The following is a 23,716-nucleotide window of genomic DNA, read 5'->3' on the forward strand; positions in this document are numbered from 1 at the left end:
TTGAGGAATGGTTGAAGTGTCCACTATGGAGGAGTGTGTACGTTAGGATACCTATGGGCCTGTTTCACAATGCAATTGAAGAGCTATGACATCAGAACTGGACTTACGACAGTCTTTGTTTTAAACATATTTTATTCACTGAGAAAAGGATTAGGAACAAATTCTCCAAATTACTAAAGGAATTACTTGTTTTCATCCTTGGTATGTATATAGGTAATTTAGATTTCCGCAATTAAAGATGACAGATAGTGGACAAGAAAGTAGAATAAGTAAAAAGAGATAGAGCTTATACAGAATAATATCAATATGCTATACACATCGTTTTGTCTCACTAATGAACGATTGCACTAACTTGAATACATTTATATTTTCACATGATGATAGGTTTGCACTTCCTTACTTACGACAGTCATGTGATCGCTTTGTGAAGCAGAAGCTTAATGATCCTTCAGATAAAAAAACCAATGATTCCACACTGAAAAGAATGATTTCTGTCTCTCATATTGCATTACTTTGTACTTTTATGCTCTTTTCGCCTTTTTTCACATTTGTATGATAACTGTAATTACTATACTTCTACCATGTAATGTCTGAAGGACACAACGATTCTGAAATAGTGAGTTGAAATTTCCCATTGCATCAGCATTATTTCAGCTTTATAGCAATTCTGAAAGAGTGGAGTTCTCTAAACAGAATATATGGTACCGATCAATATTTCAGTGTTACCCCAGAGAAGACAATCCTTCTGACTGAGTATGGTATCACAAGAGCACTGTTCCCACAAGACTTCTACTTCGGGGAAGACAGCAGTGTCAAGGTGCTGCTCAAATGGATGGCACCGGAAGTTATTGACGACTTCAACTTCTCCAGCAAGTCAGATGTGGTGGGTACTCCGCTAGGGCACTTCGCTAGGGCAGTATAGGGAATAATTACCCTGTATACATTGAATATTCCAGTTATATCCCCAATTCAGTATTATTTGTGAATCCGAAGTTTAATTTCCTCCACTGTGAAGGATATTGGAGCAATATTAAGATTGAAATTTGTTTCTCCTTACAGGATATTTTTGTTGAATATGTCTGTCAAATGGCTTCAACTTGAAGATTCCTGACAGTATTTTAGTGAAAGGGTTGTTACTGAGTCTGGACATTCATTAAGTATCCTCTGTAAAACTAGCAAGATCTGCTGTTTGACCATTGGTAGATCATAAAACAGGCAATGTGTGAGACACATTTCTGGTGTCCCCCGCCGTGATATTGCTGGAATATTGCTAAAAGCAGCATAAAACTCACTCACTCACTCATAAGACAGACAAGTAAAGACATATGTTTTTTCATTGTGAAAGTGACATTGTTGGCTGTGGCATGTCTCCTGTTGTATGATCAGTGAGTGTTTGCAGTAGCAGGAAGTAGCTGACACACTCCAGGGAAATATCAGTGGAGTAGGTGTTGAGCTTCAGGAAACCAGCACTTCTCTATGTCCGGGCTCATAGCACTGAAACCAGTTATTTGACAAAGTATGTCCTTGAAACAATCAACTAGGAAGAGGAGGGAGTCTGTGCCAAAAACCCTCAGTCTCCCTCCCTGACTTTGTCCAACAGCATCATTTTCAGAAGACTTGTTGAGACATAAACCCTGTTTCTCCTTGTGCCAAGGCTGTTGTAACAATTACACTGTAACCTGGTCTAACGACAGTTGTCGTGTTGCTCTAAGACCATAATACTGCTCATATAAATTCATAGAATAAAGTGGGCTAGACTGGCGGTTATGGCTATGTGTGCAGCCCATAGTTCTTAAACAAAACTGACAGTCTGCTCAACATCATCACACATAATTTTCAGATGTATACTCCAGCCCATATCTGAAAACAGTTATGTTTTCCCAACAAGCTCATTGAACAGCCAAATACTATTGTCTGAACAGTTTATTATGGATAATTGACATTTCTGCAGAAAATTTAAACATTTTACTCAGTTATAGGGATGTCACGATACATAAGTTTCATCTATCGATATGTATCACGATACCCATGTTATGATTCGATACATATCACGATACCTATTTCCGCGGCATTATTGTGTAAATTTAGTTACATTTTGAACATTAATATTTCATAATTTAATAATTGTCCATGAAAAGATCAACATTTTATATTATCAGAGATTAAAAAGTTCTAATTTCCCATCTTTGTGCATGAAAAATAATCATTTATAACTCTCACAACATAAAAAAACATGATACAATTGCAAAATGTAAACGATACATAAACATATTTAAACCGATACTTTGAAAACTAAATATTGATACAGTTTTGAATGTATCGATAATTGTATCATCTTAGAAAAAATATCGATGTATCGTGGCATCCCTACTCTGTGATGACAGCCGAAGTAGTTGAATTAGGGTAATGATGTTTTTGGACTGTTCTCAGAATTATTTAAAGTGATAACCATTAAAATATTTCTGCTGTCCTCTGCCATGATAGTACTGGAATAATTTCAACAAGTCTTGCAAAGTGGAGCTCAATCACTCACTGTTGCTAGCCCACACAAGTTATGGCTTATGTACCCAGTAGATGTATAAAGACTTCGTGTTGTTCCAGTGGGCATATGGTGTGGTGATGTGGGAGCTGCTGACAAGGGGAGTAACTCCGTACCCAGACGTGGACAGTGCTGATCTTCCTGCCTACATCAAGGGAGGCAAGCGGATGAAGAAACCAAAACAGTGTCCAGAAAACATGTATGATTTTGCCCTTCAATTTGGTCTTTTTTTAATTGCTACTGCGGATGACTAAGTGACCCCCCTGCATATCATGTACAAAATCAGTGAACCCCCTCCCCCTTCCCATATTTTTTTAGCATAAGTTTTAAAAAAAATTATGTACAAAATCACCCCAAACAAAATGGGTGACCCCCCACCCCCTTAAAATCATCATCCACACACACACACCCTAGCCCTAAATTATGAACGGTCCCTTAGAGTGTTCGCTTAAAGTGGTGTAAAACCATATTTACTCTTTCATGTTGATCATTGCCATCACGTTTATTGAAATTAATAAGCTTGTTTGGTACATTTCCACAATTACTAAATGTATGTGTTGTTGACCCTATGAGTTGACTAATCAAGCTCTGTGGCAATTTTTGTTTTTTAAAAAGTTCATTATTCTTTCCCTTTTTAAGTCTAGGAATTATAAATGTTGAGATACATGACAGGTGACATTAACCCTGTGCTTACACCAAGAAACTGGCACAGAATTCTGAAGTGAATGTTTGTATAGCGTTTTTTTAAGCAATGGATGTTTTCATTCAGGTACCAGCTAATGCAGAAATGTTGGACGGAGAAACCAGAAGACCGACCCACATTCCAGGGTGTTCAGGATGAGCTCAAGACCTTCCTGCAATCAGATGAAAGCGTGGACGAAGGGGCGGAGTCAAAGCCACTCATGAGCAATGTCGATATTGGTGGATCAACTGAGTACTTGGAAGTGATTGGCTAATTTGGGACTATCTTTACTTTGAAGACCTTCCCCCTGCAATAAATTGCCATACAGACTGTTCAGGGATCAACTATATTGCCATGATGAGTTGCTGGAAGACGTCAGATTTGAATCTCATATCAAAACAGATGACACTTTGATAATCTTAATGAATGATGTTTCAGATAGTGTCATTTGATTGGCTGAAATATACTCTTGTAAATTCCATGTTTGGCTGCAGTTTGAAATAATCTATTTAGTTGTTAACTAAATGTTGAAAGAAATATGTCATGACAAAAAAAGGCTTTGTAGGTACAGATAACACAGTGAGAAAAAAGTGTACAAAGAGGAAATATTCCACTGCTGACAAAAGATATTGTTCACATTAAACTAAACACATGTTTACATGTGAAACAAGAATTCCACAAGCGGGTGTACCCAGTCATGAGGCATCATTCTGTGATGTCCTTTGTACAAGGGGCTTATGAAAATGGACTCGGAGAATTGCAGATTTCTCTGAAAAATGATTGATATTGAAGCGTGACATTAATGTGTGCCTCTGCAGTGTTTAGTGGAAGTCACATGATGCAAACTGGGGCCACAGTTTAATACCGGTAACATGTTGATGCATTTTACAACATTTTTTTATTTTTTAGTTTTACATGATCCTTAACTTACTGATGGTGCTATGGACCTAGTTTGATAAGACAGTGCAAAACCCAACATAGGTACTTTTATTATATATACATCTGGATCTGGTTTCGCTCTGGGAGTAGCAGTATCCTCTCTTGAAAGTAACTACATTGGAGGTTCATTAACTTTTGTTATTCTTTTATCTTTTCTTTATTGTGTTTTCTTAATTTCTTAACCATTAAAGACTTAAGATCTGACTCAAGGGCCTGTGAAAATGGGGGAACTTTAGGTTTATGTTAATCTGTGTCATTTACTTAAAACCTCATCACCAATTTATGTATTTTAACAGTTTTCCTGACCACAACTAAATCAGCATTAAGCTTGACATCAAATCAAACATATTTTTAGTGATTACTTTTGATATCTTTTTTTAAGAGTTTTTTAATATTTTCAGATATGGAGAACAAAATACATTTTCAATTCTCTGTTTTTCCGTCCGTGAAACTTCTTTTATATTCAACTAGCAGCTGTTGTTTGTGGGAATTAATTATTCACTCATTACCTTCGTGATAGAATTATAAGACTTTCATTAACAGTGATTCTACTGATGACTTTAATCACATTCTTTTTACTCAAAATCGGACAACAGCAGCTGTCAATAGTTGGAATTATGCACAAAATCCTGCAATAATTTGAACTGCCTCATTTGATGAACTTGGATGCATTTGTCATATTGAGTAGTCTCCCTTTGTTGTACATTTCAAATTCTGCTTTAAAATGGCTTTGTCCAGGTTAATTATGGTGCATGTGTGATATGTGAAATACAGCCTTTTGATGGAGGTACAAGTATTTTTCAGTAGATAGTTAGGTGTGTTTGAAATATTCTATTCTTTTAGAATCCCAACACTGAAGGAAGGTGTTACTCCAGATTGTGCTTAAAGTCAATGGGAGATAACTCTAGATGAGAATGGCTGAACCTTCATCCTTCTTGTAAAACAGTAAGCAGTAGATGTGCCCAGTGTTTTCTATGTAAGATAATCACATATTTATTTTTATGTCTGTGGAGGTCTACCAGTGAAGTTAGAACAATATTCAGACCTATCAAAAAACGCTGAATTTTAAATTGTAAATCTGACTGAATGATCAACGATCAGACCTAATACACTATTTCAAGGGGCTGAAGCTGATTCTGTAATGATCAGACTTCTCATTATCATGTCAACTAAAGATTTATCACAGAAGGATCACATTATTCCTATTCTTCTCTTTACTTGGTAAAGGGTAGATTTGAATATATTTGGAATACATTGTGTCTGTGACATTACATAGGGCTGAATATGTTGGCTGTGTTGGAAGTTGTACTAGTGTACTTACTTTAGAATGTGTGTAGACTGTGGGATATTCTCAGGCTGCATAGAAGCTCTGTGTTAGAAATGAAATCATGTTGTAAACATCTCCCACTAAAAGTAATCATGTGCTATCAAACTGCCAACTACTTAATACAACCAGTATTGCATGTGATACGATATTCTCAAGGATTCATCTCTTCACAAGCATCTGTCACATTCTTTAACAAACTGGGTTGGCGTGAACGATGCTGCTTCATAATGCATAATGAATTTTACCCTTTGACAAAGGCATCTGGAAAATTTATTTTATATTGCGCAAATATTGGTTGAGAAAAACATGATTGAGTTTAATTCTATTACATTGTAAACTATACAAATTTAATGAGTTTATATATAATGCTGCAGTGCTCTCATAAACCTGGATAAAATATTTTCATAACTCTTGCCAAATGTTTTTAACTTTGAGGAAAAGATTTAAATATTTTTATGATGTGCTTCCACTTTTGGTATTTTTGTACAAGTTTAGTAAGTCCTGTGTATTTACTTCTGTGTACAGCAATAAAATTGTGTACTCTTTGATCCATCATCACCAAAGTAACATGTTTTGCTGAATAAGCGTATGTTTATTGGCAACATGTACACAGTCTATTTTCTAGAGTGCATGAGTGTGATAAGGAAACTCACTCAAAACATCAGTGAGTTGTGTTCTGAATAAGGATTGATACAATCTGGATCAGTTTCAGTTAGACTGACCTGAGTAGATGATGGTGTCCTGATCTATGAACTGTATCAATTTTTGTAATTGGTTAAACCTCAATTAATTTGCAAAATTTAGATGTTTGCTCAACTAGTTTGTGTTCATATCTTGTATAGTTGTGTATGAATAAATGAACTTTGTACCTCACAAACTTCCATGGTATCATGAACTTGAAGTTAAAAAAATCTTATGCTACTGGGTGTCACCTCTGGAAACCAAAATGGCATGATCCATTTTCTTGGTAGGATGGTACCATGGTAGTTTTGTGTGGGTGCCAGGTTCCTGTGTATACATGTGATGGCAGATGTGTGAGAACAGTAGTCTAGCTGTAGATCTATGCACTGTAATGTCAGTTGATATTTCTACTTTTATGGTGCTTACCGAAGCTCGTGTACATAGGTCCGATGCGCTTTTAACCACATATGTAATGTGCTTCATACAACCTTTGTCTATAATCAAAGCAATCTTAGTGACATTTTGACTAATTTATGATGTTTTTAATTTTATATGGCTTTTGATAAATAAAAGCTAAGCTTTGTATGTACTGTGGTTTGTTTTGTGTTTAGAAATGAGGATTCAAGGGTGGTGATTCAGAGATCCAGTGGGGCGGTGGTGTAGCTTCCAGGTTACAGCGAACTTAAATCGCTCCTCATGTGAAGGACCTGGGTTCGATTCCCGACATGGGTACAATGTATATGAATTCTTAATTTTGTGTGACCTGTCAAAGGTTTACAACTGTGTCACAGATTTATTTTTTAATTTAACAATAACTATGGGACTATGAATATTAGGGGGGTAATGCTATGAAATGGTGTGCTTGGTCATCATTACAAATGGTCCTCGCGCTCGGGATTTTTGTCAGTATATGAAGTGATATGATGTTGTGTCTTGATTCCCAAGTTAAACCTTATACTGGCTTGGTATACAGGGTAAGAATGGTCCTTATATTCCCAAGTTAAACCTTATACTGGCTTGGTATACAGGGTAAGAATGGTCCTTATATTCCCAAGTTAAACCTTATACTGGCTTGGTATACAGGGTAAGAATGGTCCTTATATTCCCAAGTTAAACCTTATACTGGCTTGGTATACAGGGTAAGAATGGTCCTTATATGCCCAAGAAAAAGACTCCAACTCCCTGGTTATGAATGTTGTGGAATGGCCTAAAGGGTAGTACCCTGTTTTACCATCCAGAACTCGTCTAAGTATAGCACCCCGCAGCTCCTCACTGACTAATATACCTACACATATACAATACTTCACACTGGGAACATTGATACACAAACTTAACACATAACACAAGACCGGGGTTCGATTCCTCACATTGCTACAATGTGTGAAGCCCTTTTCTGGTGTCCCCCGCAGTGATATTGCTGGAATATTGCTGAAAGCGACGTAAAACTAGACCCACTCACTTATGTCCAACGGTGTGTATCGTTACAGAATCCATGTTCTGGGCGTGGTCCAGACTCCATTATATCTGGGCCGTCGTCATACAGATGGAATAGTCTGGGAAACTGCTGAATGTACATTGATTGACAGATACCTATAGAAATATATATCGATAGATTCAGGCAGACATTGACAGATACAGGTCGACTTAAACAGATATTGAGAGACGCATACTGATATTGGTAAGTAGATATAAACACGACCGAGCGCCACGCAGGCACGCGCGCGCACACACGCATACAACGAGAGAGGGTGGTCGATCATAATACGCACACAAGCAGATATATAAAATATATCTAGATTGATAGATTTAGGTTCATAGATAGATCTATAGATAAATTTAGCTCACTGTGACTCGGTGTAGTTGTCTCATCCAAATATATCATATACCTAGACGACCGAGGTGCCTGGACATGGGTTACACACTACAACTTTCCGTGGTCACGTGGGCTCCATTCCCAGAAAGCCATGATATGCTGAACTTTCCCTGTGAAGAACGTGGTCAGTAGATATAGGGGGTGTATTTTGCTGGTCAGAATGTTCCGAGTAGCGGGGAAAGTATAACCTTCCGCATTCATGGTGAAGTGTAAGAATGAGTTGCGGGTGCTGTCCACACCCAATGGTACCCCTGTTACCGTAGAAAGGCATTTGTAGTGTCAGCTGAGGTCGTCTGTTTGTTCCTATTTCGGCAGATGTGGAATTGCCAAATGTATAGAAAACATTAGTTACCAAATGTCGGTTTTCAGGTGGATTTGGCACAGTAGTCCGTGCGAAGACGTAGATACCCCGATATGTAAGTTAAGGAGCTATAATCTCATAGTCGGGACGGGATGATCCAATATCGGTTGATGACATAGAGCGTGGTATTCCGACTCAGCAAGTGCAGTAGGGAACACTACCACGACTACCGAAAGGAGACCAAGGACCTGTTCAATAAATACAAATACACGCCATGCACACTCAGTCACCCACTCTGTACTCTCTATACAGATTGAAAGGATATTTTTCTATCAGCTGCAATTACACACGACAAACAACTAAAAAACACAAAAAAACACAAAAAAAACCAAAGCACGCACACACACACAACCACACAACAAACACACACGCGCCAACAAATATAACATTTTTAGATTATTTGTTCAATTCTTTTAACGGGAAGCTGACACAGTTCTTTGTCAATGTCAGTGCCTATATATTTATATATATATTGATACATAATGATAATAAGCCGGGGACACACTCGGTTATAAATGTCTATGTATGTCGGCTGTCTGTAATTGATCGAGTCTGGACCAGCCAATCCAGGGATCATGAGCATCGATCTGTGCCACAACTGAGTTGATCATGTTTAGTAGTCTTCCCGTGATGTTACATCGTGTCGTCTTATTGCAATGGTCTTAATTATTGTTGGGGTAAAACAGGAAGTGATGCGGAAACAAACGAGCACGTGCTGCATAACCTTGAAACATTATGGATGTTTCGAACCAACAATCATACCACACTCCGGTACAGTGATGACTTAGCATAACATCACTGCCACAGGCTAATTTGCATATCACGTGACCGGACTTTTCTCTTGTTTGTAAACAAACACGCATATTCATAAGAAGAGACTGGCCTTACGCAAGCTTTTCGGCGCGCTCTTCACAATGTTTTACATTGTTACATATATATTCTTCCACAACTACGACAGTAAGGTTTGTGACAATACATATTTAGATATCAAACTGGCTGCATCGTCTGCTCTCCGTCGGCTTCGATGACAGCACGTGGAGCCGTACTACTTATATATATATGCAAACAAAGAATCGCTACGCAAATCGAAATAGTGTTACATGTTTTAGAATATTTTCTCAGTGAAACTAAACCATTCTATCAAAGATGTTTACTTAGATGTGTAGACTCGTCAAAAATAAAAGAGTTAAGAAATAAGTACATCATATTGAATGGACTGTGTAAGATGTGACGATTCGTCACATCTTTTTGGCCTGTGGCACAGGTACTATGCTGCTCCTCAGACTACGTGGCCACCATTGCACCCCACTGGGATTTGCACCAATAATTATGTAGAGGTAAAACGATATTAAATTTAAACATTGGCAATATGTTTGGGGATGATAATGTTGCAAATATCGACATTGAGTGGAGAAGCATTCATTGCCATTTTGAAAAAAGTGCTTTTGTATCTGTTGGTTTAACGTGAATACATGATGTATACATATGAAAATGACAAGTACATTTTAAAGACACGTTGCATTGCAGCACTCATTCCCCAGCATTAAGGACTCAGAGATCACCTTTCATCAGTCATTTCTTTCAAGAAAACGGGGGCGGTGGGGTAACCGAGTTGTTAAAGCGTTCGCTCGTCACGTCGAAGACCCGGGTTCGAGTCCCCACGTGGGTACAATGTGTGAAGCCCATTTCTGGTGTCTCCCACTTTGATATTGCTGGAATATTGCTAAAAGCGGCGTAAAACACAACTCACTTACTTACTTCAAGAAAATATCTGAAGGTATTGTACGAACGTTTCAGTTACTATTGAAGGCATAATTCGTGAAGTTTAGCAAGAAATGTTTGCACATCAATTGCACGTACATAGATAATTATGCGGTTTGTTTGTTAACGCCGCACTAAGCAATGTTCCAGCTACATGTCGGCGGTTTGTATATAATCGAGTCTGGACCAGATAACCCAGTTACTGGCATCTACGCAGTTGGGATACGATGGCATGTGTCAAACAATTCAGGGAGCCTGACCACGCGATCCCGTTAGAACTTTGAGTCTTACGACAAGTATGGGTCACTGAAGACCATACCTTCTCCGGTCATTTGTGTGGTGGTACCTTCATTTCCTTCAATTATTATTTAATGTCGGCATTTATTATCTTAAGGTGTAATTTGACAGACCGGACGTCATATTTAACAGTGTGAACATGTTCGTGTGTGTGTATTGACATGAGATATGTGAGTTGATTATATATTTCAGAATTTGATGATTTGGAAAATGATGGCACAACATTACCACTACCATCGTGCTTTCTATTAATACATTCCAAACTTCAAAAGCACCAAGGAATATTGTTCACAGCGAAATTCAGCATGTATTTCTTGCTTTTCATATGAAAAGCGTGTGTCAGTTCTCTACTTGTTCCTGAAATAAAAACCATTATTACAGGCGAGGCATAAATAAAATCAGTGGAACACCCATAAACTTTGAAAGAAAAACCATTCCGCGTGTTTCTAAAGTTGCCCGAATTTTGTGTTGATGCTACTCACAGCGTTTTGATGCTATAGTTTTGCCTGCTGTCACGGTTTGTCATCTGGACAGATTCTCAGATTTGAGATGGCTGCTCAGTGATATGTGTCCAATGAGGGAAGGGGTGGCTACTTGTCTTCTACCTGTGGCGGGATTGGGTGGTCAGGCTTTGTTGACACATGTCATGGTATCCCAATTGCGTAGATCGATGCTCATGCTGTTGGTCACTGGATTGTCTGGTTCAGATTCGATTATTGACAGACTGCCGCCATACACATGTAGCTGGAATATTGCTGAATGCGGCGTTAAACCAACCAACTCGAGTTGTCCCTGGGGTGTCAATAAAATATACGTGTCAATTACTGCATCAGTTTATCACTTTCACACAATGATGACTAACGCTAACACTCAAGCCGGTCGAAAGCGGCTCACATCCAAATCACTCACTCATGCAAATACAGATTACACCACATATTTTGAAGTGAACTATATATGAATAACACTCAAGTTCAGCTTTATAATTTTATTACAATGTTTCACTGTAACATGTTTATAACAGGCGCGACACACATCAACTGGAGAGATTCTCTTTGACTACGGATGTTCGGTGATCTGTTACGAGACGGGCCACACTTATGCTCTACCTGTAGATAGAAGGAAAAATCATTATTAGAAATCTCTAAGAAAAGCAGAGTTCATTATGCTATTCTGACCATATTAATAATTATGTAATTAAGAATCACTGTCGCTGACACGGATGATCTCTCTTACCAAACTGTGGAAGTATAATGGATATGCCATTGTTATTGACATCAAGTTGAACACACTTTAGACGCAGAACAGATCTACAATCTAATATGTATAAAACTACAGACACAGTAATGAAGTGGCGCATGAATGTGAAACTGAGATGGCACTGAAATTTGTAATAACAATAGAAAACACTGGCGACAATCCCCACCAGGAAACTGTAAGGCAGACAACTTGTTTTGTCTTTGTTGATATCGTCAAACACTGGACAGGACTCAATTCTTTACAGGCATCTTTGAGATATCTGGACTATTGCTTCCCAACATTAATTGGCCACACTCACTCACTCACTCGTCAGCGATCGTTTGAGGAGTTTGTGAAATTATGGTGTGCAAGTGGGAAATTAGTCAGAATCTACATATCTGATATGAATCTAAATGAACCATACATGATGGGGTATGGTATTTCTTCTATTCAAGATGGCTGACAATAAACTAAATTTAATGAGTCGTGTGCTATGTAACAAAAGAAAACAGAAACGACTAGGAAATTAAGTTAATTTTAATCAGTACAGATTAAAGTGAAAACTGAGGTTAAATCTTGTCCGAAAAGCCAAAATGTTCAAGTAAAAACTATATGTTTTCAAATGGTTAACATGCAGTCTACATTTATGAAAAATCCAAAACCACAAAATGTCTGAAAGGTCCGAAAAGTATTTTAAAAGTCCAAAAAAGGTCCAAAAGTGCTCAAAGTCACCAAACAGTTTGTATACATGATTTAATGTAAATAGTTATATGACACAATGTCCAAAAGGTGACTAGGTGTCACTGCAAGCCCCCATCTTGACACAGAACAGTCTCCTCAAGAATCCAACAGGTATCAAGATGTCACTCTAAGCGTCCATCTTGACACGGAACAGTCTCCTCAAGAATCCAAGAGGTATCAAGATGTCACTACAAGCGTCCATCTTGACACAGAACAGTCTCCTCAAGAATCCAAGAGTTTGCAAAATGTCACTATGAGCGTCCATCTTGACACGAACACTTTCTTGAAGAATCAAAGAGGTAGCAAGGTGTCACTCTAAGCGTCCACCTTGACACGGAACACTCTCCTTAAGAATCCAGACACACGTGACAGGAAGACTCGAACTGGGGACTGGGTCGGGGTGTCGTCATCATCGAGGTTGATATCGACGAAGTGAGGGGCATCACGGAGGACAGGGGTAGAGAGAGGGGCAGGGAGGGAGGTGGGAGGGACGGGCAGCTCAGATAGGGGCTCAAGGATGGTCATGTATCTCCCAGTTGGACGCTGAGAGGGAGGGAGAGAAGGACATGTACAGAGTGAGAGAAGGTTGAAGTGGTGAATGGAAATTGATTGATATAGCCATACTCATGATGTTAGACACTAGTTAGTGCATATAATATTTGGTGATTGGTGTTAAGATTATTGGTAAGAGTAATACCTGTAACTGATACATTAATGAAAGCTTTACAATTTCAGGTTTACAATAACTGTATAAAATTACTAATTCCCTAAGACACCCACTTGGCGAGGAGGGGCCCAGATGTCAAAGTTCAAAGGGAACCTGATCACGAGGTCAAGAGCTGTCGGGGACAAAAGAAATGAAAGTTGTATGCAACCATGCAACAAACTGGATCTGATTGATCAAAACGTCATCAACTAACAGGGATTGGGATAGAGAACTTTGACAATGGGCCATTTTCAGGATTATTAGCCATTTTCTGAATTTAGAATGGGCCAAAACCCTTGTATCAATCGTAAAGTTCAAAATTTTAATGGGCCATTTTGTTATTCTAATGTGCAAAATGGCCCATGGCCCCTGCCTTTCCCAATCCCTGAACTAAAGCGGCAACCTTCATTAAACCATAATAGTTTTTTACTTGATCACGACAGTGAAATGGGAAGGCCATACTAATTAACCGTTGCATATAATTTGATTGGGTTTCAGGCCACTATTTGGTAATGTCGTATGTTTTAGCAAACAAACATGCTTGTGGCATTAGCAGTTGTAGCAGTTCTGTCAACTACAAAGTTTGGAAAGTCATAATTGCCACTTCTGACTGGCATCCTGTAACACAAATCATGTGTTTGGGAGGTTTCAATGCGAAACGCCCAATATATTTTTATCTGACCAGTGCATTTTATCAGAGTATTAGTATAGCATTAGTATAATACATGTTTGAATTTCTGGTTGAAAAGTTAACTCCAAAAAGTTAATGGTATGTTGTTGAATGGATGGTGTCACTGCAAGTTTGCTTCAACCAAATTGAATGTGACATTAATAAATGGGGTTTTAATGACATGTTATTGGACAGGTCAAAAACGTTTAAAAGGTTAAATGTTGATATCACCTCCCAAGTTACCAGTAAGTTAAGGTAATAATAATTAATGATCTTGCCATTTTGGTATAAGCTATGCAATCGTTTCATTATTACATGAGCCATTACAATTGTGATGTTCAGTGTTCAAGAATAGGGTCTCACCCTCTGACAAATCTGGCAGATCTGATAGAAGTCTATAACCAGCCGGCCCCAGTGTCTGACTGCATATTTCACAATGACTTTGACCGAAGTTGTTATATGTGACATGTGACACTTGTTTGCTGTTTGTAAATCTTATACTTGTTAATAATTTAATGCCAATTATAACAAATGTTAAACCTGAAATGTGTGTTTAATTTTATTCTTTGGGTCCTGTGAATTTTGAATGGGTCAGACAGACACCTGAAACTTACAGGACCCACTGTCCTGTTACTTTGAAACACCATTCGTGAACACTGGGTGTTAGTTAGTTAATATGAGTGATCAGTCAATCTGCACCACTCTTTATATCAATCAAAGAAACCATTACCTGAATCTGATTAATAGAATTGTTTAAAAACTTCAAGAAATGTAAACTGTGGTAATTCTTGATCAATTAGTGGCGGTGGGGTAGCCTATTGGGTAAAGCATTTGTTCGTCATGCCAAAGACCAGGGTTCAATTCTCCCCATGGGTACAATATGGAATATTGCTAAACCATACTCACTCACTCACTTGATAAATTAACAATATCTTCATAAATCTTTGCATCTCACCAAAATATATGGAAGGTGATCTCCAATTAGAAAATATTTTGACCAACACTGTTCAAGTTAACAAACTTTTCCAAATTAAAATTTGTAAACTATGATAACTTTATTTTATATTATTTTTTATGTTACGACATAACTTAAGTTATTCACTTGTAGGCTATACATATTGACACACATTTTAGTGAAATAACAAATGTTAAATTATGTCAATATATTTAATTTACTGGAAATGATAGCAAGACATTTTTCAAATCCCAGATCCTGGGTTTCAGAAAAATAATGTGTAGAAGTAATGACATATATTATAATCTAATCAAGTTATCAATAATTATTCTTGTCAATTATAAAATAGATGAGATATCAAATTAATATGATTTCAATGCAGGACAAGGTAACTACTCGGTATTAACCCGTTTGTTGGCTCTTGCTCTGAGATATATTTCTTTTTAAATGATATATTTTTAAAAAGATAGTACTGAAAGTGTATAGTAATCACTGATTACCAGTATAATAATTCATAAACCCTAATTCAACAAACAGAAAATTGGTGAAAAGAAAGGCTAACGTTTTTTGGTCGTGGTTAACAGACTAAATTACATAATTTGCAGTTGAGTTTTGATATAACTTTGATGAATATTGAAATGCATTTGCACCAGCTTGTGAGTTATATTGCTGAGTGCAGCGTAAAACCAAACTCACTCACTTCCCCCCAATACTAGTTTAGCGACTTGTAAAAACATCATGAGTCATGACAGTGACCACTATCCAGATCCTGGTGGCTTTTGCGGACCGCAGTACCAGTGTGATTAACAATCTGGTTACATTCTTGGCAAGAGAATCCCGGGTACAAAAGGGACAACGGGAGAACTGCATTCAAACCTATGCTACTCATAATGGGTAATATATTAAGAAGAGTTTTGGAAGCTTTGATGACTGCTCAAAATAGAATAAAACCTGAAAAATGGATATAAACCTCAGGACAGTCAAGTTCTGAAAACAGTTGATGTGGGAGTGAGTTGAGGCTTTGTTAATGGTTCGTTGTTGTTTTTGTCCAGTCTGGTTCAGAATATTAAAAATGAGTCTTATCGGGATTCAATGGGGGCTATCAGTGCAAATGATATTGTATCATAATGGCGAATTTCATGCTATAAAGTAGAGGTGATAAATCCAGTATAACGCTAACTCATGGAGGCGTTGTTTTCCTGTGTTTTTATTCACAAACTGACAGGTTCATGGGCCTCAATTAACGTGAAAAATGGTATCTTTGATGACAGCAACCGGGAAGATGGTCTGGAAGTGTTTTCATATTCCTACTTCATACTGAATTAAGTGAATAAATCATAAGAGAAAGCAAAAGGCAAGAATAATGTAAGTAGAAATAACGAACTACCTTGGGTGTACGACGTCATTGTAATGGCAGCTGGAGATGAACGAACTGTGAGGCAAACGGTGCAGAAAACTGGCAGTATGACGGTATTATGTGATAGCGACAAAATGGCGGTATCAATAGTGAAACTGTCGTCATAGCGACGTCATAAATCTCGCGAGATCGTCATAGCCTCGCGTGACGTTAACGCTATGACTGGTTTTCTTCTTGCTCAACGCAAGTCAGGATCCCAGTCATGTTTCCTCTTGTCGCGAGGTAGAATGTCTGCATGCCAGTCAAGACAAAATTGTTGCCGCAGCTTCAAAGTCGGCTGGGGGCGGTGGGGTAGCCTAGTGGTTAAAGCGTTCGCTCGTCACGCCAGAGGCCCGGGTTCGATTCCCCTCATGGGTACAATGTGTGAAGCCAATTTCTGGTTCCTCCGCCGTGATATTGCTGGAATATTGCTAAAAGCGGCGTAAAACTAAACTCACTCACGCAAAGTCATCTGCAAATAGTGACCATTATAAATATAATTTTAAACATGTTTAAAAGAAAAACATTATACAAACAACCTGAGCGCTATGGCTATCATAAGTCATTGATAAGGTATTGGAGTTACGATCATATCAGCACTAAGATCGCTCTGTCAGCGTCACAGACACATCATATACTGAAGGTGTTTTAACTCCTATGTCAAACAAACAGTTAAATACACTTTATTCCTTCGCTTTGTGAGAGCTAGGCTAAGCGTAAGCGTGGGAGGATTTGCGGGGTTTTGTTATTGTGTGTTTATCTATTTTTATTTATTTTGTTTTAGGGCGATGGTAGGGTGTTCTCTCCGGACATTCTCTGTTTTTCACAAATATCAAACTATGGTGTTTGTTGGCCATACGTCAGTACTTTTATCCCATGTAGATACGTGTTAGAATTGGGTGACAATAAACTCTATAAAATAGACTGGCGGAATCGGATCCACACACCTGTGGGTGACAAACATGTGTCAGATCGATTTATGATCGTCTACTCCATGGTGATGACCTAAAGTCAGGTAATGACGGACTACTATCCTGATTAAAATTCATTCATAGGTTACTCATGCTTCAATAGAACCCAAGGCTGTTACTCAGCCAAGCAACTTTATACTCTCTGTTAGTTTTGCAATTATATCGTACACAAACTTAGAATAACTACTGACATGTAGGTGAATTTGCATATCTCTGTTAAAAGAAGATTGTGCGTTTGTATCAGGGATATGATGTTTTTGATCTGTAACCAGCAAGCTAATAATGAGTAACTTCAAGACACCACAACAACAAATCTGGGTCCCGATCCACAAAGCGTTCGTAACGTTACGACCTGTCGTAACTCTATAGTTTATCATAGGCTTACGAATGTCGTAGAGCTACGAACGTTTTGTGGATCAGGGTCCTGGTCGCAACTCGGTTTTCTGTCATAAACCATAATGTTTCTTAATATAAATGAAACAGCTTGGCACCTGTGGGCAAGAACAAGATCTGGTAGGTGTTTTGTGTTTTGAAGAATAGGGCGTCCACTGGATGTAAGGTCGTTGGATCTATCTCGTCAGTCACACCCAAAAAAGGTAAAAAGATGGTACTTCTTGTTACTCTGCTTAGTGCTCGACATTTCGGGAGAGATTGCACGTACTGGGGACTCAGTCTATACTGTGTCTAACAAGGGTCTCCATGTTAAAACTGCAGCATGGTTTCGGGGCTTGTACAAGCAGTCAGTCAGACAGACAAACAAACACATATAACATATAGTATATATAAACAGGTTTATGACAATGAAGTCTTTTTCACTACGTTTGGAAGTCAGGTTATCTGAACCGCCTTTAATGAAACATTTTACACAAAGACGCAGCATGCATGGATGGTGATTTTTCCAGAAGGGAGAGTCTCTATTACACTTGCTCGAAACTACACTGTAAAACTTTGCCGTAAAATATACGGTAACATCACGTGAAAATGCGACGGTAGAATTACGTTATGACAGTGGCAGGGTGCAATGCCGTTAACGTCAATAATTTACGGGATTACGCCGTTTAACCCCAAACCATTGTGGCATATACAGCATTTTACTGTAGTGAATGATTCTGACGGTATAATACCGTTTAACCCCAAAGCATTGTGGGATACTGTCATCCACGCCGCCGCCATTTTACGTTGGGTTTGATTACACGAAGACGAATCGTTCCAGAATCAGCTGCCACAAGACTCATCTATTGGTAATTTGTACTATACGATGTCTAGAGTATGCAGATTAAGGACTTACATGTTCACTATTTAGCTTTTCTGTTGTTTCCAACTGTATTTTTGTGTTTGACAAATGTAATGACGTATCGTTGCAAAGAATGTACTTTTGAGACCTCTATCTTACGTCAGTATGTCAGACATTATCGTTTACACAGAAACGTACCAAACATTGTGTTTCCATGTTGTCAGGAGCTTTGTGTAAGACAATTTCACACGTACAGTGCGTTTCGAGCACACGTACTGCGTGATCATGGGCGCAACACAAACACGAGTCAGTCAAGGTCAGTAAATGGCCAGTCACATGTGAATGTGCATCTTGTATGTAGGCAAAGCTTTTGTGACAGTACATTCTCTCGTATCGAGGAGCTCTTGAAACATTTGCGTCAGCATTTAGACAGAAGGGATCCCATTGTTTGTCCATTTAGATCATGCAATACCAAAATTGTACATAAATAAACATTCTCATCTCATATAAGTAGAAAGCACAAGCACCACACATTATCGGAGTTATCAGATTCAGTTCTTGAAGCAAATAACACACATACAAATACAGATGAAGGACAGCTCTGCATATCTATACAAACAGACAACAGATTGGTTGAAGCTGATCTTGAAGAAAGTGAAATGGTAGTCTGTTTGCGTTTAGTGTTTTCTGTTTCATGTAATGTTTTCAGACAGATCACTGTTTATATCAGTCCACGTGGATTAGTTATATTGTTAGAGACCTATATTGTCATCAGGACATAGGGAAATGTTTCTTTTTTTGTTTGCTGTTAATGGACATCATTTTGTCGCCTCTTTCCCCCAGCTTAAACAAAGTACGAGGGGGTATAGCTGTATACAGCATATACTATGCCAACTTAGGTTAACATCGTTATACTAACTCTGATGATGTAAGAAAAGACCAGCTTCACACTGAAAACAATAAAATCTGAATCATCTGGTTCAAAGATTCATCTAACACAGTTGTATTCTTTTTATTTGAATAGCATATGTTCGCAGCATTAAAAGCAAGTAAGATCAGTAGAATTGGTCTTCAGAAACCCATGCTTGTCGTAAGAGGCGACTTACGGGATCGGGTGGTCAGGCTCGCTGACTTAGTTGACACATGTCATCGTATCCCAATTGCGTAGATCGATGCTCATGCTGTTGACCACTGGGTTGTCTGGTCCAGACTCGATTTATTAATTTTATTAGCGGGAATGTTGCTGAGTGCGGCGTTAAGCAACAAAGAAAGAAAGAAAAGTAAAACTTTAGAACAAATTCTTGGATTGATACTCATACTGAATTACATTGTTATGTTAAACATCCGCCGCGATAAACAGATCACAATTCAACGCATGGTAGTTTATATGCACGGTAAAGTAATAGTTAACTGCCTGTAGTAATAAGAGTCTGAAACAAATTACGCCAGGGTGTTTAATCGACGAAGTAAGGAATTACAAATTACGTGGCTGGATCACTGGATTGTCTGGCCCAGACTCGATTATTTACAGACGCCGCCATATAGCTGGAATACTGCTGAGTGAACAACCAACCGATCTCAAAGTGCAGCTGACATACCTGAACAAATATTACTGTCTTGTAATATTCCATGTCATGTCACAAGTTTTCTTAATAATGGTACAATGTTTATACATAGAAAGTATTTTTCGATATGAGCAAAATAATCCCAAATTAGCTCAAAGCCGTGAAGTTAGTCTTTTCAAAATAAAGCCTTCGTTCAGGTAAACGTCAGATTGTACATTTCACGCCAGGTGTTGGGAAGCGCTGTCACATGCTGTCATGGTTACGAGTTTAACCAATCAGGGCTCACTTCCACTGCACGAGTTTTTCGAGCGCGCTAATTGTGAATGGAAGCAGAAGTGTTGTATGTCGGTCAGCTGTGTTGGCGCATTACAAACTAATGCCAACAAACTGGCGAGAACATGTGCTTGAACAAACTTTATGCGGTTAAGGCTCGATCAATCGTTCTGTGAAACTTTGGTTTGTGAAGAGTGAAGGCTGTCCACAAAAATAATGTTTTTGTCAATGGGATACCTTGCCTTTCAGGGGCCTGCCAGAGAACGCTGGACACAGAGATAAGGTAATTATATATAAGTGCTCTGGTTGTGACCATGTAACTTGTAACGTTTAGGGTTGTACTAGCTACAGAGTAGTACTGTACACAGCGACTGAACTGAGTTTAACTCGTTGAAATTCCTGGTTATAAGTTTATTCCCGATAAGATGATTGAATGGATTGGATTGGATGGTCAGGCTGGGCGACCTTGCTGACGTATGTCATTGCATCCCAATTGTCAGGTCCAGACTCGATTGTTTACACACCGGTGTCATACAGCTGTAGAATATTCCTGAATATAGCGACAAACTAGAAACTAAGACAAACAGAAAGCTAGGTGAGCGGCGATTCATGACATTGTCAACGCCCAACGGTACGTGTTCATGTCACCCATGTGGATTTCAGGTTAGCACTGGACCGTGATATACAATGTGTGTGTTTCTGTAAAGGAAGTAGGAATTTTCCGTCTAAATCTTAATGTTCCCCGCATTTTTCGCTTGATATCACACTGAAAAAACAGTGAAAGTAAATATCATCAGTATTATCGTTTGCTTTAATCAGTGTGTGTACCATTATCAGCCAATGTACCATTATTGATATAAACTACCCTACCATTCCTCGGAAAGGTTTGTCTGGAAAGGTACGAATGGAGTAATGCTGATTCTAACGTTTATCATTTTGTCAGCCACATTGAAGTATTGCTTAAAGGCCGTGCAAAATCATACTCCCTTCGCTCAAAAGTTTGCTGCATATTCCATGCAGGATGAATCCCATGTCACCCGCTCATTGAAGCTACTGCTTGGACGTGAAATGGTGTGTACCTGATCACCTGATAGCTAGCCAAACCCGGTCTCAACTGGAAGCAGCACTGGTTGTACCTGTTCACGGTGTGTTATGACCAGTGATGATTTGGTCTGTATGCTCTGAGTATGCCACAGCAGTGAAATTCCGCTACATTGAAATGCACGGACATATTATCTTGCTACATTTCAGGATGCCAAGACAACTAAACAAAATTACCAAATTGAATAAAAGAAAAACCTACATATTAATTGTTTTACACTTGCAATATCCTTCCCTGAAAGCGATATGGCAAAAGTGAGTGATAAGTACAACCAGAATTGTACAGTACAATTATTTTTAAAATGCAGATTAGGATAATTGCAGGACAACACCCTGTAACAGTGTCTTATTGAGAAGCTGTTCATTTCATATTCACCAGGGGCAGAGGGGTAGCCTAGTGGTTAAAGCGTTCGCTCGTCACGCCGAAGGCTCGGGTTCGATTCCCCACATGGGTACAATGTGTGGGTGTCCCCCGCCGTGATGTTGCTGAAATATTGCTAAAACCATGCTCACTCAGTAATATAGGCCAACGGTTACCAGCTGGCTAGCCTTCTGAAACTTTGAATGCTTGTATCTGTTGGTATATAATTTACAAGTGAACACAAATGAATTTATACCTCTGTTTTATCGCCATTTTGATTTAAATGTCAGCATACAAAACATGTATAATACTCACCAACATTGAAAACGCACCAGTTTAAAATTGTCCATATTTTCATCAAGATGGATGTCAGCATGACAATGATCAATGAATATAACTAACATGAAGTCAAAGGGCATGTCTAGTTGAAAACATGCTTTAGAAACAAATTTCTGTTCACAGTATGACTCTTAATTCCAAAACGCATCAACATGCAGCCACGCCATGAAAAAAGCGCGGATTTCATTCTGAAATCATGCTGACTGTGACATTAAATGCAGGTGTATGAGAAACGATTCTCATTGCTTCACTAACGATTGTGAAACGAAGACAGAGATGCCGAGGTTAACACCTCACGATAAGAACGTGCACTAGGCATGATTCAGGTTGGCACCAGCAGCAGGGATATTGCTCGACAACTTGGGACTTGGCCACTCCATCAGCAGACAGGCAGCACCCGTGACCTTCCACGACCTTGGCAACAACGTGTCACGACGCCCCGTCAGGATCGCCATATTGACCATGTCCATATCCGTGATCGAACACTGCCGACTGCCAGGACTGCTGCACTAGTTCAAGGTCGACCTGGGGTCATCAGCGCTGATATCATGCGACGCCGTCTACACGCTACAGGGCTCCATGCTCGACGCCCTTACGTTGGACCAATTGTGACTGACAGACACCGTAATGACCGTATACAATGGGCTAACAGTCATGTTCAGTAAAGGTTACAACAATGGCATGGTATGGTAGTCACTGACGGCCGATTGCGTGTTTGGCGTAGACGTGGTGAACGTTATACTGATGAGTGTGCGGTTCAGACAGACCGTTGGGGTGGTGGGAGCGTCATGGTCTGGGGTAGAAAAAGTTACAACCACAGGTCTGTCTTCATGTCTGTAAAGGGAGAGTTAATGCCCTTGACTACCGTGACCAGATTCTTCATATTCACGTCGTACCATTCTGCAAAACCACCAAAATGTCCATACTTTTCAACAGGACAACGCACGGGCCCAGCAACACATCCAGGTAATTCATTGCTCAGTACAGTCGCCAGATGTATCCCATGGAGCACTTGTGGGACGAAATTGATCAAAGTCTTTCGCGGCGACAACAGATGCGAAACATCTGGGAACTTGAGGCTGCACTACTCCAGAAGTGGAATGCCATCCTCCAGAACTCAATTGGACGCTTATTGACTCAATGAAGAGACGTTGCACTGCATGTGCCAATGCAAATGGTGGTCACACGCGATATTGACTTTTCGATTTGACGTGTGTTTGATCCTTTCTGACTGTGGAACAATTAAATGAACGAGCGTCTTTTCTTTGTTGTTGTTTTTGTCAGTCGTCCATCTGTTATTATCAACTAAAAAAATATCAATTCCTTACACGTGCTTTTAGTAATCTGAATTTTTATAAGTGGTGCGTTTTCAATGTTGGTAAGTATATTTGTAAGTAAACCATGGTGCACCAACATACGATTAGTACAAACAAGAGGCAGATGGATAGAGCATACAAGTATAGCTGGAATGTCACCCTGAGTCTTTCTATCCAAATATAACATACCCAGACGACCGACTACAACTGTCCGTGGTCACGTGGGCTCCATTCCCAGAAAGCCATGATATGCTGGACTTTCCCTGTGAAGAACGTGGTCAGTAGATATAGGGGGTGTATTTAGCTGGTCAGAATATTCCGAGTAGCGGGGAAAGTGAACCTTCCGCATTCATAGTGAAGTGTAAGAATGAGTTGCAGGTGCTGAAAACACC

The 23,716-nt window shown here is 39.0% G+C and overlaps 1 protein-coding gene and 1 long non-coding RNA gene across 9 annotated transcripts in view; one reads left to right on the forward strand and one right to left on the reverse strand.

The window, feature by feature from the left end:
- Positions 1–6,753, forward strand: part of LOC124285041 (plexin-A4-like) — a 124,008-nt gene extending 117,255 nt beyond the window's left edge. For all 8 annotated transcript variants that reach the window (XM_046721182.1, XM_046721180.1, XM_046721186.1 and 5 more), the window contains 3 exons: positions 721–883; positions 2,602–2,738; positions 3,309–6,753. In XM_046721182.1, the coding sequence (XP_046577138.1) occupies positions 721–883; positions 2,602–2,738; positions 3,309–3,495 (487 nt within the window). In that variant the 3' untranslated portion in view covers positions 3,496–6,753. The remainder of the gene's footprint in view (positions 1–720; positions 884–2,601; positions 2,739–3,308) is intronic.
- Positions 4–22,081, reverse strand: LOC124285042. Its single transcript, XR_006900711.1, has 3 exons — positions 22,068–22,081; positions 14,249–14,253; positions 4–351 (listed from the first exon to the last, which is right to left on the reverse strand). It is a non-coding gene; the product is annotated as an uncharacterized LOC124285042 (long non-coding RNA).
- Positions 22,082–23,716: the final 1,635 nt, after the last annotated feature.

The sequence above is a fragment of the Haliotis rubra genome, unplaced genomic scaffold (genome assembly GCF_003918875.1).
Source record: "Haliotis rubra isolate DU_JTF1 unplaced genomic scaffold, ASM391887v1 Scf350, whole genome shotgun sequence".
NCBI lineage: Eukaryota > Metazoa > Mollusca > Gastropoda > Lepetellida > Haliotidae > Haliotis > Haliotis rubra.